The sequence below is a fragment of the Toxotes jaculatrix genome, chromosome 11, assembly GCF_017976425.1.
Source record: "Toxotes jaculatrix isolate fToxJac2 chromosome 11, fToxJac2.pri, whole genome shotgun sequence".
Taxonomy (NCBI): Eukaryota; Metazoa; Chordata; class Actinopteri; family Toxotidae; genus Toxotes; species Toxotes jaculatrix.
In genome coordinates this window covers 21,478,950-21,506,607 of record NC_054404.1, presented here as the reverse complement: position 1 = coordinate 21,506,607, position 27,658 = coordinate 21,478,950, and the positions used below count along the sequence as shown (strand labels likewise).

Genomic DNA, 27,658 nt, shown 5'->3' with positions numbered 1-27,658 from the left:
CACAGTTAAAATCAGAAGTGTAAGAGACTACGCGTTTACAGCACATGTAAATGATAAACCACAACAGTCAAAGTAGCAGTCACAGGACAGAGAAAGAGTTATATGACCAGTATGAACATCTTTCACCCCACATACTATGTGTCTTAAGATGAACTTCAGACACTGCTTTTTCCAAGACTATTGTATTCCTAAAAAGTAGGCTGACCTGTTTGTGCCTAGACATGTGCGTTTTCATCTCTTGCTAGGGTAGAGGGTTCGAGGAATGTGACAGCATGGAGGGCAAAGCAAATGGCATTCATGAATCAACACACAGATAATAGGCTTTGAAATCTTGTTTGTTAATAACAAAGGCTCGGATATAGGCCAACTGTCTGGGGTGTGAGGCTGATCCAAGGACAATGACACTGCCAGTGCATGGATACAATAGGTGAGATGACAGATAACTTACATTTGGGATAAAAAATGGAAATGCTCTCAAAATTCCTTTCAATAAAATCATTAAGATTTTAGGCTATGCTTTCTTCCAAGGATTTAGTGAGGCATGATGTGTGATTCGTATATCACAATCTGAAATCCACTTACCAGGTAATTCACTGTGCCATGCTTTGTGGCCATAACAGTATATACTATGAACTGAATTATTTTCATGCCCTTAATGACCAGCATGCAACTCTGAAACACCACCACTAATAACAGGTGTGTTGCTGTTCCACATTTCCATCTACTGATACACGTAAAACAAGAGAGGACAAGAATGACATTTGTTTTCCAATCCAGATCCAACATGTACTTCAAAAACAGAAATGAGATACTGTGCATACATTTCTGCACCAAACTACTCCAAATAACATAAAACAACCTGTACATGTGTCTTTAAGTCGCAGAGAGATAAAGAAGTAAGAGGTAGACAATGTTGCTGGGTAAGGACTCAAACGCCCTTCGAAAAATCCAGCCCTGAATGACTTTACTGGGTTGTGTACTGTCTCCACTACACACCAAGTCCAGTATTTTTCCATCAAGTAGCGCGCTGGACCACGTGACCGCAGAGAAGGGGGGAAAAAAAACGCTGTCATGTTTGCATCCTCAATTGACAGCGGTGCACACTGTATATGGCTCTCAATTAGCAAGGATAAATAAATACACTCCTAATTCCTTTCTCGTCTCTGCTGCTGCTGCTGCTGACACTTTATATTTAAAACATCCACCGCTGACTTTGATAGCGTTGCCCATTCGGGAAACAAATTCTCCTCCAGGTCGTTTTTCTAACCCCGTGCGTTCATGATCATGTAACCACTCCCACTCGTGGCTGGTGGAAAATTACCAGCTTACAAGCAACAGGCAAATGAATGGTACTTGCGGTTTATCACATCGTTCAACCTAACAGTGTACCTGCGTGAGACAGCCACTACCCGTGCAGGGTATATCACGTTTAAAAGTACTAGAAGATCTACACACTCTAAGTGGATAAAATCATTACATGGCATTAGTTTTGCACCTCGTATTTTACGCGCATGCAGTAATGCGACATAGCATTTACAGCAATGACGGTAATATGTAACTTAACCCCCAGGAGTAGCAATAAAATAGTGGTCGCTAAGTTATTCGCTATTCTGATAAGCGGAGTCATGAAGAAGTCCATTCTGCATGGGAGTCTGCCCTCTTTTTCTCTCCGGGCGGAGTAGTCGCGTAGGCGCTTGAGCGAATTGAAATAAACTGACAGCTCAGTCGTGCAATGGGGCTTCAACTAGGAAGTCTCCGCCAACGCTGCAGCCAATCAGAGCGCGGTGTGGGCGTAACAGCAGTCCAAACTTTACGCGGCGCCATCGGCTGAAAACTAAACCGAGATGGAATCTCCCAGTCTGAACCGGTTTCAACCGGTTGCGAGTTAGTTGCTTGAGAGAGGAGAGGAGGCGCAGGCACACAACCTCCATACCGCCCCGCTGGAAAATTATTAGAGTAACGAATTAATTAGTGAATCAAGGTTTACTTTGTTTCGTAAAATGTATCGGAGTATCATATTGCTGGGTTTGCCGTGATAGTAGTTTTGGAATCCACATCAGTGGTTCATACCAGCCAGACATCCCTCACTGCTGGAGCTGGAGATAGTCAACGCTGCAGAAATAGGAAATCTTTTCTAACGAACAGTGAAACTGAAGTATTCACTATATCTTGTAGTTTCCTTGGCAAACGCCTCTCTTTTCAGTCAGAGCCTTGGACTTTAGGTAGGTAAACTGGGGTGAAGTGCAAACCTGCCATGCTGTGATTAACCTTTCTTGGCTTTACCTGTACAGGCAATCAAATGCATTGTGGTGTGGATATTAAGTTGTGTTAGCTAATAGTTCACGTTGCCTGTCATAGTGCTCCCGAAAAGGCAAGCTAATTCAGAATGCAATAGCATCAGTGGGATAACCGAGCTAGCTAGCATTTGCCACTTTGTGAGGATTAGCTAACGTTGGCTGTCAGAGAAAGTGCTGTAACTTAACCTAACTAAATGCATAACTAACCTGGGCTACATCTTGTAACGTCACGTATGTCACCGCAGATGAATAAGTAACCAAACGCTGTATGATTAAATCCGTGCCTCTCCCACCACAGCAGCATCACTCGTGTGCGTGATGTGAGCGGATGTCAAGTTGATGTTGCTAGGTGCCTAACGGTAGCCGATGTTAACTTTATCTTTGTGTAGTGTGAAGCGTCCGGAAATGTAATGTCAACTGTTGGGATAAACCGTTAACAGCCTTTGTGCAGAGTAGTCGCCACACATAGCGTCAACTTCCCTAAACAGTGCTGTTAAATGACACAGCGCGTAAAATTGTGAGCGCCCCCAGTCCATGGGCTCCCTGGTGGGAGTGGTTGTAGTCAGCAGCGAAGGACCACATGTGAACTGTTTGTGCGGCACACTGCTAACAGATAGCTATTAGTGTAGCGTAAATGCTAGCTAACGTTAGCATTTTGTGTGATGTACGCGCGTGCCGCTTAGACGCTGTTTACCTGAGCCTCGCTACAGGTAATGCTAGTAACTGTCAACATAGCTGTAAGCTGCACACATTAGTCAGGCGTTTGGCTACGGTTGCCTTTTACTGGCGTTGCCGTCGCTGTTTGGAGGAGTGAGCTCCGTCACCTACAGATGTAAACAACGTGACGTCGCCTTGTATATTTGGCACGTGGTTCGGTTATCCTGCTTAATATGGTCGCGCGGAGAAGTGCTTGATTAGTAGAACAGAGCAGGCAATATGGACGAGTTGTGCAGCGCCAAATTCAAACGTATGTCTAAGTTTGAATGCGTTTGAATAACTTCATATTCAAACGTATTTGTTTGCATATATAAGCTCTGTGAAGTTTGAATCGGCTAAGTTATTTTAACTAACGGGGAGTGTCATTGACTTTGGTTTTATGAATGGTGTACGCCGTTCACAGATCACTATCAACCTATTTTTGGTAGGCTAGTGTGATGCCAGTCTGGTAGAAGCCCTTCTATCACTAATAAAGTTAAGGTTACCTGAGGTTTTGAGATATTTTTACACTAACAGGCTGGTGTTATAGGCCACTGGGTGAGATTATTAAATTAATTTGTCTTTGCTGCCTCAGTCCCTACTTGCAAGTCCTGTCTCCTGGGGTTGACCAGGTCCCTGTGTCAGCCAAATTACCATTTTCTAAGACCAGTTCAAGAGAAGAACAGACAAAACGTTCCTCTCTTTTGTCTTTTGTCTACTTTCATGGCAGAGACAGGCTTGTGAGCTTAACTTCTTAAAATGATGGCACACTGGTGGGTCTGTGGGGTGTTTGTGACATGATCAGCTGTTTGGAATTGTTTCTAAACACACAGTTCACATGACTTTGCCTGTTGAATGTGTTCTGTGCACTATTGACCCCTCCCTCTGCTGTCCTTGTTGCAGAGCTCTATGCCAGCAGTTATGACAATGTTAGCAGACCATGCAGCACAGCAGCTGCTGGACTTCAACCAGAAACTGGATATCAACCTGCTGGATAATGTGGTGAACTGTCTATATCATGGGGTGGGACCACAGGTACGTTTTGAAGCATAAAGAAAGACTTTATAAGCAATCTGACACAAAGTATGTGTGTTAGTAAAAAACAGGATTATAGGAATTAAAGGAAAGTGTTTTTTTTGCTCTCTAACACATACCTGACCCTAAAACACATTGTGTGGTAATTCTTAATTTCCTGCTCTACCTGTAAAATAGATCTGTTTAGGAGTGACAAATTCACATGACTGTTTTGTGTTAGATCTAAAGTGTCATTCGTATTTGTATTACAGCAAAGAATGGCACAAGAAGTGTTGACACACTTAAAAGAGCACCCGGATGCCTGGACGAGAGTGGACACTATCCTCGAGTTCTCCCAGAACATGAACACTAAAGTAAGCTAGCTCCAGTCCAGAAAACATTGGTGCAAAGACACTTACTGGTGCTTTGAGGAAGAAATCTTAATAATAATAATGAGTGGAGAAAAAAAAATAGAAAAAATACAGTTACACTGGGTCACAGTGGTTTGTTTATGGTGTGCCTTTCACATAAAAGATATTACATGGTGGCTCTTTTTTTATTGAGAGAAACTTCATGTACCATAAGTACATGTTGTGAGTGCACATGGCCCCATCACCAGTTGGCTACGTAGTCCTGGCACTATTTCCTCCATGCCCTAACTCTTGAGCTATGCAGGACCTCTGTCCTTCTGATAAAACAAATTCTGTTGGATCTGTACCTACCAGACAAACAATGGACTTTGCCGGTCAACCCCTGGTGGCAATATAATGTAAATACCAAATAAGCCTTTTAAGACTCCGCCCTGTCAGTTCTGAATGGGAACGAGCTTCTGCTATTTAACTCATCTTTTTTAATCACACCAATCTTATCATTTGAATTGATATTAGTTCTCGTTTTGGTGTGTTACTATGTTGTCAGAAGCAATATTGGTCTTCAGTTCACTCGTTTATGTAGAGATGCACATTTAAGTAAATTATTTATGGAAGGTATATAAATCTGAGTCATAGACTATCATAGAGTTCAAAATTGTTCCAGCACTTCATGCCATCATTCAACAAAATGCCACACAAAAATCTAGAGTTTAAACATACTTCTGTTCAGCTTACATGCTTTACTGCACATAAATTAGATGAGACTCAAAATTCAGAACTAGTCCAACCTGTTTTTGTATCAATGAAAATGGCAGCACAAAAATGATATAAATTTGAAACATTAAATGGGCTGTCCCAGTCCCATGTGCAGGCTGTGACTGTAACTCTTCTTTGATTAAGATTTGGTACAGTAGTTTTGCAGGAGATAGTGAACTGAGGTTAAAAACAAGGGTAGACACAATAAAATGCTTAGATAAAACACTACAGTTAAAAGCTGTGTGTAGTTTGAGTGAAGTCACAGTCCCAGAAACATGTCAGCAACATTTTTTTGCCGACAGTTTCCTGTCACATAAAAACACAGCTGCTCTGCGCACAGTTATACTAACGTTTCCGCACATGTCCTGCTGCTTAAACTACACACACAGCTGTGAACGGTATCCATCGTCGTCAATTAATATATTCTTGATTTATGAAGAATATATTAACTGACGATGTGTTGTGATACAGCCGATAAAGCAAACTGACTGTGAATAGTAAACCCAGTGATTCAGTCTTCAGAAGCACTCACAAGAGATTCACAATTGTATCAGCAAAACAAAACTGAATCTGATATTTAAAATAATTGAACCTAATCCTCAATCAAGTCCTTTGGAAATGAATCTGTGAGCTGAGTATGAAGTAACTGAAGTGCAATACATCTTCGACTTCCTCAAAGTAATGGTGACATTTGCCTTTTTCTGTTTTGCTTGCCTATGAGATTGCTTTTAACACTGACGTTCATTACTAATGTCTGAGTTGATGTGTCATCAATACTTTTTCTAGTTTTAAATTTGTAATTTGCCAAAAAATAGGGACATTAGAGGAAAAGAGGAAACAAAAGGTAAACCTTTTGAATTCTGTATTTTATCTTGTTTCATTAGCTTAAAAAGTGCATGAAGCACTTTGAATATTTGGCTTTTTCTTAGTAAGTACAGTTATAATGATATTTGAAAAAAATGTAATGAATTCAAGCTGTGACTATTTGATATTAATCACAATGTTCCATTATGTTTATGGCTTGTAATAGGAAGAAAAGGGGTGTGTCATCCTGTGCATCATGACACAGCTAGGCTTTGACGGCAGGCCTCCACAAGGTCTACCCTTTTTTAAATTCCCTTTGACTGAATTCTGTTCATCCGTTTCTATTGCATCTGTTTCATTGGACAGAGGGAGGGTGCAGGCTGTAGTCACTAGGTTCCATTGTAGAGAGACAATCTGTTGGTGACTTAATTTCACCTGTAGGGATCATGGCTCTGTTCCCGTCCCATCCTTCTCTCCTTTTACAGTGCATCCTCTTCCTCCTCTCCCCTGTGTTTCCCTCAGTTCTTCAGCCAAGACCCTTTAATGATGTGCTTTTGCCGGCTAAAAAGTTGGGAAGCATTTGGCAGTTTCCCTGCTGATAATTTCTCTCGTCTTACCTCTCGTGGTGGTTTGTGCAAATGTGTGGGAGGTAAAGGTGAAATCAAACATGACAGAAATGTGTGCAGCACTCTAAGTGACACCTGTCAGTGGTGTACAGCCAGTGTTCCTGTGAGGAGATTTCACCTTTAATCTTCCAGCATCCATTGTCTGTAGCACATTTTTAATCCTGCTTTAATAACATCCTATACTATGTTCATTCATTATTTTTTGGAATCATTGAATTGATGATCCCTACAGTTGAAACAGTCAGTTGAAGTAACACTAGATGGAAAACTAACTTGTAATTAAAAGGTTTTTATTTTTTATTTTTTTCTTCTTCATACTTCACTATTAAGCAATCAGAAATTAATACAGGGCATAACCTGTGGTTGGTCTTGCTGTTCCTTATGACACACCAGTTAAAGGGATTTAGGTTTACCTCAGACTTGAACTATAATGTATATATAAGCATTAGGAAAATTGACTCACACGGTCTAGGGTTGGGTATCGATGCAATTTTACTGGTTTGGATTCTGATTATCAATTCTGTTTCTTGTTAAGTGCTTGTTCAGATTCTTGGAGGGCTATTTCAGTAATAAAAGAAATCAAATTATAAAGGCAAAAACCACTTTCATTTTCAGCAGATTTAGGCTGCCATGAAAAGTCGCTTGTCATCAACAACATGCTATTGTGGAGTTCTGTTTTTTAGGAAGAAAAAACAATCTGAATATTTATATTATGAACAAATCTCCATGTTATTCTTGGCGGTATTTAATTTGGACACTGTCGCATTAGACTCCGGGGCATTACAACTACAGCAGGGGGTGGTGAAAATACTGCACGCTCACTGGGCGAGCAGACCAAAAACGGCCCCATGTTTAGAAAATGCAAAGCCGTGTTGGTGGGTGTGCGGTACTTCAGGTGGCGGTGAAATACAATCCAGGAGGTCTAGTTTGATTGACTTAGTGATATTCTGAGGGAGAATTTTACTCCTCTGGAAAGTTATCACATCGACAGTCATTGTATTCATATTTCATTGTTGCGATCTTTAGAGACAAGGCATTCATATTCCAATACCGCACACTTGTACATGACCGGATGACATCAGGTTGCATTGCAGTGAAAGCTGACGTCCACTGGCACCCCTGCTGCATCAGGAAAATAGTTCCATTCAAATGAATGCATGAGGTGCATGTTGTTCATAGACCCAACACAAATGCTTTGTCACGATACACAGACGTTCCTCCTAGCATGAACTTATTTTTGTGTTGTGATCACATTTCTCTGTATCATTACTGTCTTTTAAAAACATTTGAGCCCAGACTCAAGTCTGTCTGCTGTAGTCACACGTTGACACGTGTAACTGATGAGGTAGATGGGAGCACAGAAGGCTCAAACTTTCAGCTTTCAGGAGTTTTTAAGTGAAATCAGATTGCAAATTTCTTAACCAGTAACACAACTCTTATATATTGGAACCAGTCCCAATCCAAAACCAGTTGTTGATGCCCAACCCTACATAGGTTCTATAGTCTCTGTAAAAGAACATTCAACTCAGGCCTTGTTATGTCTTCTAGACTATTAGACTATCACCCTTAGAGCAATCAGAGCCAAAGCTGGTTAATGAATTGTTTTATTTGTCTGCTGTGTTTTGCTGTCTGGTGTGACGCTGGGAGAAACAGCAGGACTTCTGCAGTGTTCCAGCTTAATGCTGCTCGTGTAGATATATAAAAAAAGAAAAAAAAACTACAAGTGAATGTTCTGCATACTATAAAATCTGCATGAAAGATGTGGTTCAGTTCAATCCAATTTAGAAATGCAAGTTATTACAGGCTGGTCCACTTCATACTGTTTTTGGTTTGTATAAAATTTACACAGTGCTTGTTGTTGACTGTTATCATAAAGCTTTATCCTAATGCTCCTCCGTCCTTGCGTGTTACAGTACTATGCTCTTCAGATTCTGGAAACGGTTATCAAAACAAGATGGAAGATCCTTCCCAGGAACCAGTGTGAAGGTAAAACCTTTATTTTGTGGTATAATTCACGAAATACCTGCGTTCTGTCAGTGTTAGTGCCTTTTTAAATGTTGTGACGGGCTGTTGCCAAGTTGAGGAGTATTCCCCCATTAAGCATGCTGCTTTGTTTTCTGCTCGACTGGCTTGCACTGGCCGCTGCAAAATGGTTGGATTCTGCACTGTAGCAGTTGTTTTAGAGAAACAACAGCCAAAACACCCTAGCACTGATTTTAAAGCTTTGTGAGGGGCATATTTAAAGAAGTAGGGAAACTTAAGTTGGAGTTATCAGCCCACTCGCTTACTTTGCTGTAAAATGTTAAAGCACCCATTTGTTTAATTTATGTGTGACAGTGTCTTTCAGATGAGTCTGTTGGCATATGCTTTTGTTTGTAAGAAAAATAAGAATTTCTCAGTGTTGCTTTAAGCCCATTCATCTCCCTGTGCCCACAGGGCAAAGAGGGGTGGGTTACTGGCATGCATTAATCTCTGCCGCAGTGTCGTTTCTGAAACTACTTTTAAGAGTTGCCAAAGTCAGAAATTTGCATGTTCCACTTAGAGACTTTAAGTAGATTTTTTTTTGGAGAATTCCAGCTTATCATCCATCATTATTATGAGCATTATGTGAAGTTGTCTACAACACAAATTCAACTTTTTTAGACCTGGGATAATGGGTGGAAGCATCACAGGCTACAGAGTGTTGCAGTAGATCAGTACAGTCATGTGAGGTTTTAAGAATTTCAGACTTTAATTTTGGCTTAATTGCAAATTGTACGTCAGCTTATCTCAACATTTCCCAGTTCTTAGTTTTTAAAATTAAATTTTCTTTGTTACCACCTTCTGCTGAGGTCATTTTTGTTTTAATTTTTTTCTTAAGAATCTGAAAACAGAGTGGGATAAAAAAAAAGTCTTAAAATATTTTGGGTTTGAGCAAAAAGGAATGATTATGAAATAAAATTAACAATCATGTGTAAATCAGTTGATTCTGCCTCCCTCCATTCTTTTATAATTTTGCTCAAAATTCATTTTTTCCATTGACCTAAGACTTCCCTACTTCTGACCGTAGATGCCTGAATTTTGTTCAAGTGGCAAACCCAGTGCAGGGCGACCGGCAAGTATGTCTTTTCCCCCTTGTGCCAGAGTATTGCCTTGTTTTCGGCTCCGCTCACTACACCCCAGCACATGATTTTCAGAATTGAGTACAGCTACAGTCTAGAAAAAAAATGCGAGGGAGCTGAAAACACAGTGTTTTTTTATGATGCTCTGCTCACATTGACAATCTTGACTGTCTGTGAAAACACCTGGTGACATGTAGCTTCCACTGAATTGACCAAAACCTTTGCCCATTAGAAATTCAGTGGCAGTTGCAGCCCACATCCATGTATTTACAAACTGGCTTTGCAAGAGCAAGTAAATGGAGGACTACACCTTTTTTTTTTTTTTTTTTTTTTTTTTTAAAGTACAAATGTACTGGGATACGATTGGCAGATTCAGTTAGTTATGAGCCTGCAGACAGTGTTAGGGTTACTGAGTAACGTGCTCCAGGCAACTCGCCATGTCAGGATATGTTGAGATTTTACACGTTTTATAGGTGCACACTAACAGTGTTGTTCTGATATCTTTGTTTATTTACCAGGTATAAAAAAGTATGTTGTTGGTCTCATTATCAAGACCTCATCAGATGCATCAAACGTGGAGGTGAGTAAACTTTGAATTTAATGTAATCCCCAGTTATATTTTTGGAGTTATTGTATGGCTGCATTTAGTGTAGCACTTAATACCATGGAAATTTACAAAACAATGGCAACAACTGAGCTGCTTGTAACCTCAAATCTGTTAGTGATTACAGCAACTGTCAGAAAGTCACTTTGGTTGTGTGGTGGAAATCCTTCTGTCTTCTTCGATTCTTCAGCAGATGGTATCAGACATTCACTTCTGGCTTCACAGAAACTAAATCAAAGACACAGGAGGAAATTTAATACTGAGACACAATTTTTCTTCTCTGAGTAACAGAGAGTACAAAGTACAAATCGGACATGTGGAGGGTCCATGACCAAGAACCATTTTCCAACATATTCTTTTAATCCTCTTACTCCATGCTCCTCCTAGAGGGATGCAGCATTACTGATTGGTCAACAGTTACACACAGGATTGTTTGGTTGGTCTGTTACTGAGATATTGTCACAACTATCTCAGTTGCTATAGTATAACAATTTATCTGAGCTCTGCACACTGGTACAACAGTGTACCTGTCTGTAGTTTCTCTCTAGCCAAACTTGAACAACACATTTTCCTCCTCAGGCTTTTAATCATTTGCAGATCAAGATCTGTTTCTCTTCTCCACCACTCTGTACACACTTAGGATTAAATTTCTGTCTAACTATAAGTAATATGTTTTATTGAATACATATCAGACCAAATATTGATTACGTGAACATCACAGTTTGCTTCAACGTTTGAGAGCTGTATTACCAACTGTATGAGCAAGGTGTGGGAAGGAGGAAGCCATGTTGGCTATGTCTGTATGGATGTGTGTGCCCAGTCTAAATGAAGTTACAAGTTATAACTGAAGCTATATTATTTCCCTTTCGTGTGTAATATTAGCAGCAGTATTGTTGCTAATGAAAACAAGCATAACAACTAAAAACATTTGTCATACACACGACAGACAAACACAACAGAATTAAAAACTTGATTTCATTTCCAGAAATAAAACCTCAAACTAAACGGCAGTTGAAATCAGAGTTGGACTAGACAGTGGCCACTGTTTGGTACCAGTTAAATGTTATGAGGCGAACATGTCAGCCTTTAACAAGGGGTTAGCTGTGGATAAGGGTCAGTTCTGGTTGAGGTAACATTTAAAAATTACAGAGTGCAGGTGCCAGCTAAATGACAGTGCTGCATATCTCTCACTGATATGATACTGTATTTAACTTCATGCTGAGAAAGCAGCTCTGCAGACATGTTTCTAGTGTTTGCATCATTCTCAAGCATGTAACTCTGCAAAAAAAAAAAACACATTAGACGAACTGACTTTTCCGAGGTTATTTAGATTACTGAGCCAACCAAGCTGACCAGGTTGTTTTTACAGTGATTGGATTTGAACTGAACTTTCACATTCAGGTGCAAGGTTTTTATAAACGGCCTGTTATCCAGAAGAGCACCCATCTGTTCAGGAATAATAATGTCATTCAGCTTGAAAAACCATAATTTGCTGCAGTGTGATAGAAAGTATTACATTAGTGTAACCTCATCGCTTTCTTTACCGAAGGCTATAATTTTATGATGAATTAGAAATCATGAAATTTATTTTCAAAGGTAAGTAACCAGTCCTAAAGCGACTCTCGCAAACACACACATCTCTGCTCCTGCATGACAAAAGATAACATAATCATCTACTCTTACAAAATATGAAATGTCAAAACTGAATATTTAACTTTGAATCATATTGATGTCCTTGTTTAGTCATGCCACCTTTTAATTGTTTCAGTGTTTGATTTGTGACCTCACATTTAGTTATTTTAGTCATTACATGGCAGTATGGTTCACCATGTTCCAGATTACTGATGAAATGACAGAAGGCTTGTGCTCTGAAACTGTGTCACTAACATCCATTTATCCCTTCTTCATTTTCGTTTTTCAGAAAGAAAAGGTGTACATTGGCAAGCTGAACATGATCCTTGTTCAGGTAAGCCTTCAACACTAATGACTAAGTCAAATAAATCTCTGTTTTCATTTTTGAACCATGTATCAGCTGTTTTTATAGCTCAGTGTGTTTGGTTTGCACAACAAAGTGTATGTAGAAAAATACACAATATGCCTCAGTGATTCCTTCTCAAAATTCCTGAGTCAAACTAGTTTAGTCAGTTTCTCGCAGGCTAAGTGACTTCTGAGTGTTGGCCTGTTAGACAGGAAGGTGAAAGGGATGAGTATAAAAAAATAAATTACAGTCGTTAAAGGCCTCTATCTCAAAATTTCAGGAGCAAATGTGAACTAATGGCACTAAACTGTAACTTTGCTCATGTGAGTCAAACAGTGACTTAACCTTAATGTCATTGCTTGGTGTGGATTATGGATTAACTGCTTTACTGTAGCTGAAGTGAGGGGGTATGTGCAGAGCAATTCATTGATTAGCAGCTATCTGTATCTGTTTCACACAGCACTATACAGTTCATATAAAAAGAGGGCGATATGCTGATTATTTAACAGTGTGGGTTTGTGCATCATGCTGCTGCTTCATCGCTGCCCTCAGCTTTTGTAGTGATACTTTTTTACCTGAAGATGTCACTCTTAATTAGTCTATCTGGCTCTAAAACTGTCAGTGAAGTTAATGATACCTTATTCAAATTGCATATTTACTCTCCTTAAAAGTCTCAGCCATGGCTTCTGATGCGTAAAAAGCGTGGCCTCGTGATTGGAGAGAGGATCATCTTGAGGGAGAGCGAGCTGCTGGAGAAGCACTGCACCTGTTTTGTATGAAAAAATGTGGTTATATTATTTCTAGTGATTATCGATGCAGCACTTTTTACCCAGCCAAGTGGTTATCAACAGTGACACACAATATAAGTACACGACAACATGTTATATAACAAATAGTGTGAGTGATAATTGTAGCCTTACTCCAGGAAAGTCCTGAATCCTGGAAATGCTGAGCTGTAGAAAGTAACTGTTCGCTGCCCTGTGCTGTCTGATCAACAAATTAGCCTGGACCACTTCAGGATGCTGTCCTGAGCCATTAAGATATATATCACAGAGGCCTTGAGACTACCAAATTAGACCTTGGAGACTTATTGAGGTCCACATCCTGAATGTAAAATGTACATCTGCGTGAGGGAGAGAGATATTGGCTCACTGGCTACATGAGTGACTTGGCATTAATGCCATTGAGAATGAGTCACTGCTTGCGTCAGCTGAACTAACGTTGTTTTGGCCTTGAGGGACTGTAGAGCTCCAGATTCCACACTCATCCACAGGAGACTGTGGATGAGTGTGTATATGTAGGTTGTATTTGTGCTAGTGTGGGTCAGGGTCATCTTTTCACCTGGGGTTTGCTTGTATCATAAACACACTTTAAATTCTAACTGTTTACTACTGTGTGCTGGTAGTAAATTCTTCTTCAGTGCTTGAACAGGGGCACATGCTTGATTTGAGAATGAATGAAGAGGCGGTTATTTTTAGCAAGAGACACACACTCTCCACCTCAGTTTTTCATTTTCAGATTTAAGTCTCTCAGCGGAAACTGTCACTGACTGAACTATGTAACACTGATATCTGTGTGTGTGTGTGTGTGTGTGTGTGTGTGTGTGTGTGTGTGTGTGTGTGTGTGTGTGTGTGTGTGTGTGTGTGTGTGTGTGTGTGTTTGTGTGTAGATCCTGAAGCAGGAGTGGCCCAAACACTGGCCCACCTTCATCAGTGACATTGTGGGGGCAAGTCGTACCAGCGAGAGCCTTTGTCAGAACAACATGATCATTCTGAAGCTGCTCAGCGAAGAGGTCTTTGACTTCTCCAGTGGCCAGATGACCCAGGTCAAGGCCAAGCACCTAAAAGACAGGTCAGCACGGCACAACATACAAACATGAGTGTCAAGGAATTCGTTTTGAAGATTGTAGTTATCCTTGCAAGCCTATAGACTGTATCATTAAAGTCAGATTTCTAAATATTCAACTTAATTCCGGTATTTATAAAGCATTTGTCTGTCACAAGTTGTTCTAAATTTGAGAGTTCACATTATTCCAGCACTTTCATCAGCATCAAAAACATGATGTGTTGTGTGTGTTGGCCTTTGAAAATATTTGAAAATATTGCGGCAGTCAGTTAATCCAGTGATGTAATGCTATGATCTGTGAGTTGCAGACAAGCTGCCTTTGCCATGTACTGAACATTCTCCTCTTGCCACTGACACCTTCATTACCACAAAACTACATTTGACAAGTCAATCAGTGTCATAATAAGTATAATGTAATTGATTTGCAATTTCAAATTACCTGTATGCACACACAGTATAAATGAGCAGTTCGGTCAGTCTGTTTTCTGCCCAGCAAAGGAAACTTTGCTATTAACAGTTTGGGGCAGGATGTCAAAGACAAATGAGCTTTATTTCCTCCATATCCAGGGACAATTGTGTCCCGTCAAGCACGATTGTTGTTTCATTAAATCATCCTATTGCCCAGGTTTGTCCACAGAATATTCTGTCCATTTCTTACTCAGATGTTCAGTCTTGTGACTGAGGGGAAAGCTGTAAGAGTCCATTTATTTTGTTTTCTCACTGTCTTGGACTTAAATGAATCCTGGCAAATCTTCATTTCATGTTGAAAGCATATTTTTTCCTGGCTGAAAAAGAATCCTCACCTGACTGTTTTAAGCTACATTCGATGGCAGATGTCTGCAGAATGGAGTCTATTTTATCAAGTCTTTTTTGATGACTAGATTTGACTATAGGTTTTATGCACTGTTGCTTTTACTTCTCCTGTGTCACATAAGCTTTTGCAGTTACGACTGCAATTTTCACTTATCTGTGAAGACTGTCTTCTGTAGCTTCCCACAGAAAACATCATTACTCTCTTGAAATAAAACACCCTCCTTCAGGGAACAAGATCAGAGACGTTATTCCACATGGAAAATGTTATATAGTTAATGAGTGATTGTTTAGTATTATATAATCAGAGATTATATATATAATATATAATCAGAGACTCAGCTCAGCAGATGACAGGGATGGTTTTACAGCAAACACCAAGGTAAAGTTTATTTAAACCTCTGCGTTGATATTTCCAGAGGATCTCTTGAAAGAGAGACTGTCTCTGTCAGAGGACGTTTGCAGGAAGGTTGTGTGTTAGATGCATATGCTCTTTAACATGTTCCTTTGTTTCTTTCAGCATGTGCAATGAATTCTCCCAGATATTCCAGCTTTGCCAGTTTGTTATGGTAAGCACATCGTATCATTGTTGTACAATATTTTATTTTCTGTTACAGTCCAGTGTTTATTCCTCACCGCTTTGTCATCTCATTGGTTGCACCTTAGGAAAATTCCCAGAATGCCCCCCTTGTCCACGCCACTCTGGAGACGCTCCTACGTTTTCTTAACTGGATTCCTCTGGGCTACATCTTTGAAACCAAACTGATCAGCACATTGGTGTATAAGGTGCAGACACACACATGCACACGATGTCATGTAGCACTTTTACTTTAAGTGTAGAACTTTTTTTTTTTTTATCAACCTAGTCTTTAACTGATCTGATCTGTTTCAACTGTTTCAGTTCTTGAACGTTCCCATGTTCCGCAATGTGACACTGAAGTGCCTGACAGAGATCGCCGGTGTCAGCGTCAGCCAGTATGAAGAGCAGTTTGTCACACTCTTCACACTGACCATGTGTCAGCTCAAACAGGTGGGCCAAACAACAGGCTCAGCTAAAACAGCACGGACATTTCCCCACTGTCTCAGATGCTGATCAGAATTATAACCTGAGCCTGATCTGTTTAGATGCTGCCTCTGAACACCAACATCCGGCTGGCCTACGCCAACGGGAAGGATGACGAGCAGAACTTCATCCAGAACCTGAGTCTGTTCCTCTGTACTTTCCTCAAGGAGCACGGGCAGCTCATCGAGAAGCGGCTCAACCTCAGAGAAACATTAATGGAAGTAAGAGAGAACGCTGTCAGTGTCTGGGGTGGAACTTCTTAGATACACAGGCTGCACTGGAGAAAGTTAAATAGGGGGAAATGCATATTTCAGATAAAACAAACTAAAAACTGGTCTCATGTAAGTAACTACATTGTTCCTTCTGCCAGGCCCTCCACTACATGCTGCTGGTGTCCGAGGTGGAAGAGACCGAGATCTTTAAAATTTGTCTGGAGTATTGGAACCACTTGGCTGCTGAGCTCTACAGGGAGAGTCCCTTCTCCACGTCCACGTCCCCTCTGCTCTCTGGCAACCAGCACTTTGACGTGCCACCACGCAGACAACTCTATCTGCCCGTGCTCTCCAAGGTACAGAACACAGCCGATCACGTCCTACCCGACTGCTCTGTCAGAGAATTAACACATATATAACTTTGATTGGCATTGTCCCTTTTTGTCACTTCATTACATTTGCATACATATTGATGAAACGTGTAATTTAAATGCAGGTTTTTCTGGTAAGAAACATTTCTTACTTAGAAAGTAGAGATGGCACAGACTTGTGGTGGTCAGTGTGCAGAACGGTGTCAGTTTATGGAACCTGCAGAGTCTGAGCTCACAGTCATACTAGAATCAGCTGGCACTGGTCAAGCAACAGGTGGCTGCTAAACTGCTGCCAAAAGAGTTGCTAGTTGCAGTGTTACTGAAAATCAGCAGCCAATAAAGCAAACTAAAAACAGATATATATATTTTTTTGTCTTTGGTGATAATATTTTACATTCCGCAAACACAGTGTGCAGTGTGTGAATGTAGCCACGAGGCAAACACTTTATTCTGTACTATCCTCTAACAGTTATGTGATGTTTGAAATGTGCACGCACTGGTGCCAGATAAGCAAGTTAGTTCTTCGATGTGTGTACGTGCTGACAGGTGTTTTTTTTATCTGTGGTGACAGGTGCGACTTCTGATGGTTAGTCGGATGGCCAAGCCAGAAGAGGTACTGGTGGTGGAGAATGACCAGGGGGAGGTGGTCAGAGAGTTCATGAAGGACACAGATTCCATCAACCTCTACAAGAACATGAGGGAAACCCTTGGTACGGTCCAGTAATGACAGCATCAGAGTTCACACGGTCACTGGCCTAACTTAAATCTGCAGTATTTCATTGATCACAGCCAAACATGTTTTTTTGTAGGATCCTAATTTATGCATCCATCCATTAACTTCTTCTTTGATATGCAGCTGCATATATACTCACTGATCACATTAGCCCTCCTAGAGACGAGGTTGCTTTTACTCAGCGCTGCTGTGATATTCAAATATTGTAGGATAATCGGGCGACGCGGTGGCTCAGTGGTTAGCACTGCCGGCTGGCTGCGGCCCTTTCTGTGTGGAGTTTGCATGCTCTTCCCGTGTCTGCGTGGATTTCCTCCGGGCCTCTCTGGCTTTCTCCCAGAGTTCAAGGGCATGCAGGTGAGACGGATTGGAAACTCACAGACTGGCAACCTGGTCTGCTGGGATAGACTGCAACCAGTGTCCCAGAAGAGGATAAGCTGTTTATAAAATGGATGGATGTAGAGAAAGTTGTAGCTGTTACTGTCTACTATTGGCTGCGTGTAGCATTGACTCTGAAAAAAATCATCGTAGTAATGATTATGCTGACTGCAGCTGTAGAGCACCAGCTATTAACAGCTATGTAAAATTGGCTTTGGTGGATATATTAATCAGTGTCACTCAGCACACTGACCATTGGTGTTTTTTTGGGTTTTTTTAGGGAAAAAGCAACTTTTGTCCCAGCTCACCGCTGTACAGAGACGTCCTTTATGCCTTTTGTTTACCAGCCATCTTTCACTGACTGCTAACTTAAAACGTGCTCTGTCATCCTGCAGTGTACCTCACTCACTTGGACTACGCAGACACAGAGCGCATAATGACGGAGAAGCTTCACAACCAGGTGAACGGTACTGAATGGTCCTGGAAGAACCTCAACACACTGTGCTGGGCCATTGGATCCATCAGCGGGGCAATGCACGAGGAGGACGAGAAGAGGTTCCTGGTCACTGTCATCAAGGTATGATAAAGCACTGAACGTGTCCATATATGTAGAGCTGTGGGGTGGCAGTGGACATCTAGGAGCACTGATTTATATGGAATCAGCAAAAATTTCAAAATATGTTTTGAAAGTGAAGGGGTCTGAGTACTTTCTGAAGCCACTGCACATTAGTGAAAACTAAACACTGACGCCTGTCTGAAACTGTCTCAGGATCTGCTGGGCCTGTGTGAGCAGAAGAGAGGAAAGGACAACAAGGCCATCATAGCCTCCAACATCATGTACATTGTTGGCCAGTATCCTCGCTTCCTCAGAGCCCACTGGAAGTTCCTCAAAACTGTGGTCAACAAGCTCTTTGAGTTCATGCATGGTGAGAAATTGTTTTGTTTTGTTTATCTTACCTAAATGCAACACTTTGCAAAATGTTGAATCTATAAATGTCATATTTTTGAAATTTTGTGTATCTTCATCAGAAACCCATGATGGTGTTCAGGATATGGCCTGTGACACATTCATCAAGATTGCCCAGAAGTGCCGGCGCCACTTCATCCAGGTGCAAGTGGGAGAGGTGATGCCCTTTATCGACGAGATCCTCAACAACATCAACACCATCATCTGTGACCTGCAGCCACAGCAGGTCAGCACAATGATACACGTGTGCATTTTCATCACATAGAGATTCGTCTTATTATATGACCAGGATTCTGTTTCTCTAACATAATTTCTAAATTAAGTTTTCATGCTGACAAGTTTTCGTGTTTGTGTCCAGGTGCACACGTTCTACGAGGCAGTAGGTTATATGATTGGGGCCCAGACAGATCAGGCTGTTCAGGAGCACCTCATAGAGAAATACATGCTGCTGCCCAATCAGGTGTGGGACAGCATCATCCAGCAGGCCACTAAGGTAAGTCAAAGGTCCACTATTACCCAATAGACCAGTCTATATGTGGGTGGCCAGCAAACAAAAACAGTGTGTTAAACTGTTGTCTGCTCATCCTGCTGCTCATCTCTCCACCTTCAGAACGTGGACATCTTGAAGGACCCAGAGACTGTGAAACAGCTGGGCAGCATCCTGAAGACCAATGTCCGAGCCTGTAAGGCCGTGGGACACCCTTTTGTCATCCAGCTGGGACGGATTTACCTTGACATGCTCAACGTCTACAAGTGCCTCAGTGAGAACATCTCTGCTGCCATTCAGACAAATGGTAAGGGAGGTGTGTGTTTGCGATCCTACAGCCGACTGATACCACACCTCAACGTCCATCTCATTGTTGTTCACACGGTTGTCACAGCAGTCACTGAGCTCACATGAGCCACATGATGGTCATTAAAGAAATATTATATGAGCTGTGAATTCATGTGGAAGCAGCAGGGAGGGGATGTCAGGGGATTGCTGCAGTTCCCTGTGAGTGCGATGTCCTGACACACACTGAGGCAGGGAAGTTACATCATATGACAATTTCTATAATAACAACAAATGAAAAACACAAAATAAAAAATGTGTACGTCTCTTGTTTGCTTAAGTAGATCTGCACTCTGTACTCTACTTACTGTAATTTATAAAACATCCAAAAGTAAACTGTGTAACAAAAAACAAAAAAACCTAAGCGATAATAAATACATTTTTTTTGTTTATCGGTCTTGTGAGCACAGACATCAGCTGATGCTGATTATCTTAAAATGGCAGATTTCAGCCCAATGAATCAGACTACCACTCAGTCCCACCCTGACACGTTTGCTCTTCTCTGTCCTACCCTGTGCTTGTGGAGGACTTGTTTGGGTTGTTAACCCAGCGTATGGATCTGTACAGTAAATAGACTGTGCCTCGTCATTGTTGTTTTGGCATGCGGCGCTTTGTGTAACTCCAGCATCGCCTCAGTGAGCTGCCAGGTTTCAAAAATACCCAAATGCTTTCAGTGCTGTGTGGTAGTACTTTGTGTGGAAAGGGTTCATTTGGAAATGAAAGATCAGGCTACACTCACTAACTCAAACCATCATTTAGGGCTGTTTGGTTTGCCCGACATTTTTAACAGATTTCTGTTGTATCATAACCTTGTACGTGTGTGTACTTCCTGCGCAGTACCATTCCAGTATTTTGTCATTCAGGTTTACAGGCTAACAAGACTGTCTTTCTTTTTTTTTTTTTTTCCTTGCATGCGCTTTTGGTGACTCATCTCTGAGTCTTAAAGGGAGGAGAAGTGCAGTATGAGGTGTGTCAGTAATGATCACATATCAAGGATTTTTTTTTTTCTCGCACTGGTCTCTGCTGCTTCAGGAGAGGAACGGGGGAACAACTCCTGTTCAGAAGTTTAACCAAACCATTTTTGAGGATAATGTCAGTTTGACCTTAGATCTGTCTGTAAAGTAAGACAGAGATGTCACATTGAAAGTGAGAAGTGAGGAGCAGATGGATGAAGAGAGGAAATAAACAAGGTTCATCACACCTGATAAAGCAGCATTTACCTGTAGGGGAGGAGATAAAATGTTGTGCAGTGATGATGATGTTTGTTGGAATCATCTGTCGGTAATGTCTGTCTGTAGCTGTCCTGCTCATTGTATTGCAACATTGCTTGCGAGTGGGTAAATATTGCAATAGACTAACACAACCTGTGATGTGGTATTAAAAAAGGAGAGCCACAGTATCTCAGTAGAAATTGTGGTTTTACACAGTGTAAAAAATCTATCATCTCACAGTTTATTTTATCAAATTACAAAGTCCTGCTTGGACGCAATCTTAATGTGTTACTGGGGAGCAGTTTGGCATTTACTAAACAATAATATGAAACAAACAGAGGGAAGGCAGACTCACAGAAACACTCCTGCAGATCTGTACCTTCTCAAATAGTCACTCTTTTGTGCACAAGCCCTAAAAAGATGTACCCAAAAATCAAAGGGTTAAAGGTTTTGAATACAGCCACAAGCCTGGTCTCCTTTGAAAGGTAACTCTTTAAAATTCACAATGAGTAGAAGATACTGACCCAAAGTTACAGAGCCACAAACATGTTTTTTTTTTTTGCCTCACTTAAAAGGGAATGTAAAGCATGTAGTAGGATCTTTGGTGTGGAAAACACTTTGGAGCTGAAGCCACAAGTCTGGACCAAATCTGTGTCAGCAGCTGTTGCAGTGATGTGGGTCCTAAAATGCTTTGCATAGATAAAATCAGGAGATTCAGTTTTCAAACACTGTGTAATCTGTCACTTGGTTGTGTGAAGACCGGATCTGGTACAGACCAGAACTAAAGGAGCACAGCCAAGGCCTAAGTGTCCCACAGGTGGGACAATGTATTGTAAATTTAATGTTTGTTGGATGCACAGCTCTGTTAAAGTGCATGTCAGGAGTGTTTGCAGGTGTGGAGAGCACATTCAGTGTTCAGCCCATTCTCTGTGCTTTCACACACAAGCTCAGCCAGGGTTGTTAGACAAACGTCAGGGTGAACGTCCTTCACTCAGTGTGTTTAATGTGCGTCTCCTCTTTGTGTACAGGTGAGATGGTGACAAAACAGCCCTTGATCCGGAGTATGAGGACGGTGAAACGAGAGACCCTGAAACTGATCTCAGGCTGGGTCAGCCGATCAAACGACCCTCAGATGGTGAGAAACGGTGGAGGCAAATCGCTGCTGGTGGAGGAACACTAGCCCTGTTTTTGAGTCATGAACAGTCTGCTCTCAAGTCATAAAACGGAAATAAAATCATACATAAACAATGTTTTGTAGTTGTTAAAAAAAATGAAGGTGGTTTTGAGCAAGCAGCAGTGATATATTTTTACTCTTGTGTGGTGATACTGCACATTGTGGCAATCCAGCTGGTATTTTTAGATCAAGCACAAAAATTTCATTTACTTGTGGCAGACTTGAGTGTTTCTGCCCTCAGCTGTTTTTTTTTCTATCTGCATCACAATTACAGTTCAGTGTCTGTGTCAGGTTCACGGTTTCTCAGTGAACTGCAGGACGGATCACTTTTCCTGAGCCTTTAAATCCTTGAGTCTTAGTTTCTAACTTGTTTTTATAGATGCGGCTCCGCCTGATTTTCTTCTTCTGCTCTTAGCGTGTCGATCCCTGCTGATCCCTCCTCTTGTCTTCCAGGTCGGGGAGAACTTCGTCCCACCCCTGCTGGACGCCGTCCTCATCGACTACCAGCGCAATGTCCCCGCTGCCCGAGAACCGGAGGTCCTCAGCACCATGGCAACCATTGTCAACAAGCTGGGGGGACACATCACCAGCGAGATACCCCAGATCTTTGATGCCGTCTTCGAGTGCACCCTAAACATGATCAACAAGGTAAAACATAGTGATTGACTGAGCACTGCTTAATGAGTAGTAAATTCTGAGTGGGCTGATCGTGTCAGTTATCCAGAGCTGGACACTGTTTGGTTTCCTGTTTATATTTAGTCTTATTTGTCATCATTTTACATCTAGCTCACATTACAATCTCTAAGTAAAGGCCAGTTACTCCATTGGCTTTATTTCACAGGCGGCTGCAGTCCAGTCCAGCTGCAGTCTTCAGTTGCAGGGTTTGCTTGCAGCCTTTTTCCTGTCATCGCTTTCTAGCTAGAAACCAGCTGACAGAGGATCCCTGATGGTTGTGTGGCACTTGAATTAACTACGCTGGAGGGAGAAAATAAAATAGTTTGCAGGTTGTCATTTTAAACTGACAGTCATTCAAGTTTCTGAAGTTCGCGTTGGTGTCATCTCTGAAACCACAAGGAAAACTATTCAGAGCCTGCAGACAACGTTTGGAGAACCTCTGGCTCATATTTTCTGGTTTAAATAAAACTAAAGAACACGCAGAACTCAAAATGTGAACATGGCCCATTCTGGGATGGTTTACACCACTCATCGATTTCATTGATTATATGATATCTCTATATACAGGTTCGTAAACAATGGGCAAACCAGACCTCTCGGATGATGTAGGAGGAGTGGACATATTTAAACAGCTTTCCCTGTTGTGTTTTTCCACCAGAACTTCGAGGAGTATCCAGAGCACAGGACCCACTTCTTCTACTTGCTGCAAGCTGTGAACTCTCACTGCTTCCCTGCATTCCTCGCCATCCCCCCAGCCCAGTTCAAACTGGTGCTGGACTCCATCATCTGGGCCTTTAAACACACCATGAGGAACGTGGCTGACACTGGTAAGTCTGCTGTGGAACACACACACACACACACGCACCCACCTTGAGGATCAGTACTAGATGACATAAAACAACCTGGGTGCTGTTTTATCATGTCGTGAGGACAGAGTCTGTCACAGGTGAGAAAAGTTGTTGTGTCCGTGCTTCCGCTCATCCAGGTCTGCAGATCCTTTACACGATGCTGCAGAACGTGGCCCAGGAGGAAGCAGCCGCTCAGAGTTTCTACCAGACGTATTTCTGTGACATCCTGCAGCACATCTTCTCTGTGGTCACAGACACATCGCACACTGCTGGTGAGGTCACAAAACACACGCGGGGAGGTGGGAGGGGGCACCCAGCGGTCCCTGATCCACTCACGGCACAGATATATGGACATTGTAGAAAGATGTAATGATTGAAGTGTTTGTAGTAAATGGGTGTGTGTTGGTGTGTGTTTCACAGGCCTCACCATGCACGCGTCCATCCTGGCCTACATGTTCAACCTGGTGGAGGAGGGCAAGATCACTACAGTGCTGAACCCTGCCAGCCCCACCAACAACCAGGTGTTCATCCAGGAGTATGTGGCCAACTTGCTCAAGACTGCCTTCCCTCATCTACAAGAGTGAGTCTGAGCACACACATACACACTCACAGCCTCTCTGCTATAATAAAATACACATTTGTTTACCATCGTGTTGTTTGTGTGTGTGTGTGTTTTAGTGCTCAGGTGAAGGTGTTTGTGACGGGGCTGTTCAGCTTAAACCAGGACATTCCTGCCTTCAAGGAGCACCTTAGGGACTTCCTCGTCCAGATAAAGGTGAGGTTGTCACACTGTCCACATCACGTACAATGTTCTGCTCGTCCCTGAGTCTCTGTGGACAGCATCAGCCGCTACCGATGCCACGATCGCGGCATAAATACTGCCTGGCAGCCTGAGGTGAATCAAGACAAACACAAAAAAACGTATTTCAGTTGTGTGTCCGTGTTTGTTAATGAGCTCAGCTAAAGGGACCGAGGCCCTGCATACCTCAGCCTTTGTCTCCTCTCTCAGAGGTTATCAGTGACTACATAGCTCGCTGCTTAGCTGCTGTTTCCAGAAATAACATTTTCCTACACGAGCAGGTTGCCCTTCTAAGTATATGGAAGCTCTGTGGCCACTGTGCCAGTTTATTGTTGGAATAAAACTGTGTGAGAGCGACACACTGATGTGCTAAGTCACTGAAGGACATGTTGAGTTTCTTCTGGCCTTCTGATTGGTCCAGTTTTCATCTGTCAGGCTCGGTGGGCCAATTATTTGTGGTTATTTTCCAGACCATAATCTTCAAACTAAAGATCCTTTGAGGTGTAATCAGGATTAGAGCTAAAACACTTAGTGAGTTCATTGATTGTGAGATTAACAAATCAAATAATTGTCAACAATTTTGATAATCAGTTAATCGTTTTTGCATTTTTGCACAATAAATAAATTTACTGTCACTACTTTCTTTTTCTCATAATGTCTCATTTTCTGCTTTTTTGTTTTGTTGTAAATAGATTTGTCCAAGATGTCCCCTTATTTCTGATGTCTTTCTTAGATTAAGAGACTAATCAATTAAACATATGATTAATGGACAAACTAATTGGTAATTGAAAACAAAATGTATATTACTCCTGCAGTAGGAAGAGCAGATTTAGAAAATGGACGGACAGAGATGTAGATTGTATTTTTTTAAGACAGCTGACCGCCGTGTGTCCTCGTTCTCTCAGGAGTTTGCAGGTGAGGACACCTCAGACCTGTTCCTGGAGGAGAGGGAGGCGTCACTCCGTCAGGCCCAGGAGGAGAAACATAAGATCCAGATGTCGGTCCCGGGCATCCTCAACCCTCACGAGATCCCCGAGGAGATGTGTGACTGAGCACCAGCTCAACCAAACTGTACAGTACTCCAGACAACACACACACACACAAACAAACAAACAAACAAAAAATAAACCCTAACCACAGCAAATACAACAAAACCCATGAGAGGCACTTGAGTGTGGTGGGAGGTGGCTCACCCTCTGCAGAGCGCGCCGTCCCAATGGATGCTTGTTGACCAAAACAATGCCAATAATATGTAAATGATTACCGCGTCACCCTGTGGCCCTTTTTACATAATCTGCGTTTTCTATGGGGACTTTTTGTCTAATATCTTTCCAGAACTGTTAATCTAAGCTTAGGTTTCTGTTGGTCTCTGTTGGTCTCTGTCCCATCCCAGGACCTGCATGAAGAGGTTGTAACGATTAGGACAAGTTAACCATCTTGTTTTTTGTTCTGTTCCCTCCACCTCCCTCATTCTGTTTCCCAGTTCTTCCCTTTTTCTCATATATTTGTTTATATATAAATATATTATATATACAGTCTGAGCAGGGTTTTTGTGAAAACAGCGTATGTATCAAGTCGGCATAGAGGCTTCTAGACCTGTGGTGTGAGACGGACAGGGAGTGGTCTTTTAGAGGCATGCGCATCGCTTATTTGGTGCCCCACAGCATTGTGGGAGAATGTGAATCTAACGGATAATGAATGAAGGCTGAGAGATGCTGCTTCATGTATCAGCATCTGTTGCTCATGAGTTATGCTTCACCTTTTAAAAAAAATAAATAAATAAAAAAATCTGCAGCTGGCAGGTTTTTTTTGTTTGTTTGTTTTTCTTTAGGGCGAGCAAAACAGAATATGTGCATATCATCCCAATTGTATAGCATCTTTACTACCATGGGAACATTTTTTTCCTTTTATTCTATTGTTTCTTTTTGTTGTGGGTGTGTGCGCGTGTGTGCTGTCGCCTAGTCGACATCAGCGTTTTGTTTTCCTCTAAGAGGATTGTTGCTCATTTGTGAGCCTTCATTAATGGGATGTTTTAAGGAAGTGGCGGAGGTATTTATGGGTTCTTGGTTGGTTGCATCTTTATAACAACTCCTGTTTAACTCAGATGGCTTTCAAGATTTTGAATTGTACTAATTTAGATTGTTTACCATGCAGTAGTGCTTCAAGACACTACCTTTAGAGCAAAATGAAAAATAAAACTGGGTTTACATTTAATTTTGTATTTTTGCATTTTTCATTTGTACCTGTTTGAGTTCTGTCCAAATAAACAAAAGGCTTTTTGTCCACAGAGCAAATGAATTGCCAACGAGTTTAATTAGGAAAAGAATGTATAAATCCAAATAAGTACCCAATCTCTAATGGCAAATTTCCCTTCTCAAGGTGTTACATTTGTTGTGAACTTTTTGAACTGATTAAAGTTGAGAATTTTATAACCCTGCCTTTGCTCAGATTTCTTTATTTCCCAATAGGGGACAAAACATTTTTATAGCCATTTGTTTAAATCACTGCCTCACAAATGTTGCCTTTTTATCTCTAAAATAATTTGCAAGTTCAAACATAAACACTAATGAATATTTAATCAAGATCTGCCCAAACGAGTGCAAACACAAAGTAATGTTAAGGTTACACTCGAGTGTTGTGTGAAATTAAGCTCAAAAACCTGCAGCCTGAACAATGTGGACCAGATGAACAGTTCACGTGTTGGCAGAGGTGCTGAAAGAGTGGTGTTACTGTCCTGGGATGTGGAAAAGTAACTTTACAGTTTAGATTTTCAGCATTTATCCACAGACTGAGGGTGAACAAGCAGGTAGATCTGTGTTGTTTGGGATGAAGCTTCATCAGTGAAACTTAATATGTAAAACGTTAAAATTAGCTCTTACCTTGCCTTCGTTAAAAATCAGAAAACTGAATTTTAAACATCACAGTAATTATACTGTCTCTTCGTCTGCACAGCCCTGTACTGTTTGAAGTTATTCTTATATTTGCATACTCACAATATGACACTCAGCTGGTCAGTGGAAGAATTTCAGTCTCATCCAGAGCAGAAAATATAACCTCATCAACCAGCTACAGTCATAAAAACATGACAACTTTAGTGATGAGGAGACGTTTTGGTTTGAATAGTGACATGTTATCAAAAAACTGTCCAGTTAAACGAGTGATTTTGGAGAAATAAAAAAAAATTTAAAAAGTTAAAATATCTTTTTAAAACATAAAAAGGATATGTTTAGTCCTGGTCCCAGCGAAATGACAAACCTAGATCCACGCTTACACCTGGACTGTTTCGACCTGAACTCAAAACACTTTGACATAAATCCTGAAGGGAAAGGTGCACGATGATGGAGATGATGACGGATGTCATCTGTCATACGAGCAGTATTCCCGTGGCACCCGGCCATTTCCGCTCAGGCATCTTTGGCCAAGGTTGGTGCTGTGTAAGTTGACGCTGCCACTAATCCCTGTTAACTTACTGGTATTACGTTAAAGGTTATGATGA

At 41.4% G+C, this 27,658-nt stretch overlaps 1 protein-coding gene across 4 annotated transcripts; it reads left to right on the top strand.

Annotated features, from left to right (window-relative positions):
• The first annotated feature begins 1,873 nt into the window (after nucleotides 1-1,873).
• xpo1b (exportin 1 (CRM1 homolog, yeast) b) lies at nucleotides 1,874-26,599 on the top strand. 4 transcript variants are annotated; one of them, XM_041049717.1, is made up of 25 exons: nucleotides 1,874-2,222; nucleotides 3,897-4,028; nucleotides 4,280-4,381; nucleotides 8,478-8,550; nucleotides 10,184-10,245; nucleotides 12,191-12,235; nucleotides 13,917-14,098; nucleotides 15,423-15,471; nucleotides 15,569-15,688; nucleotides 15,804-15,932; nucleotides 16,028-16,186; nucleotides 16,336-16,533; nucleotides 17,120-17,258; nucleotides 18,052-18,233; nucleotides 18,426-18,582; nucleotides 18,686-18,849; nucleotides 18,982-19,116; nucleotides 19,234-19,426; nucleotides 21,695-21,801; nucleotides 22,294-22,488; nucleotides 23,174-23,342; nucleotides 23,501-23,635; nucleotides 23,784-23,943; nucleotides 24,042-24,138; nucleotides 25,068-26,599. In XM_041049717.1, exons 2-25 carry the CDS (start codon nucleotides 3,903-3,905, stop codon nucleotides 25,212-25,214), a joined length of 3,225 nt encoding a protein of 1,074 aa, XP_040905651.1. In that variant the 5' UTR covers nucleotides 1,874-2,222; nucleotides 3,897-3,902; the 3' UTR covers nucleotides 25,215-26,599. The 4 variants fall into 4 exon arrangements, with proteins under 4 accessions (XP_040905651.1, XP_040905652.1, XP_040905654.1 ...); XM_041049718.1 differs by having other exon boundaries at nucleotides 1,875-2,222; nucleotides 19,234-19,417; XM_041049720.1 differs by lacking the exon at nucleotides 1,874-2,222 and adding an exon at nucleotides 9,614-9,662 and having other exon boundaries at nucleotides 3,992-4,028.
• Nucleotides 26,600-27,658: the final 1,059 nt, after the last annotated feature.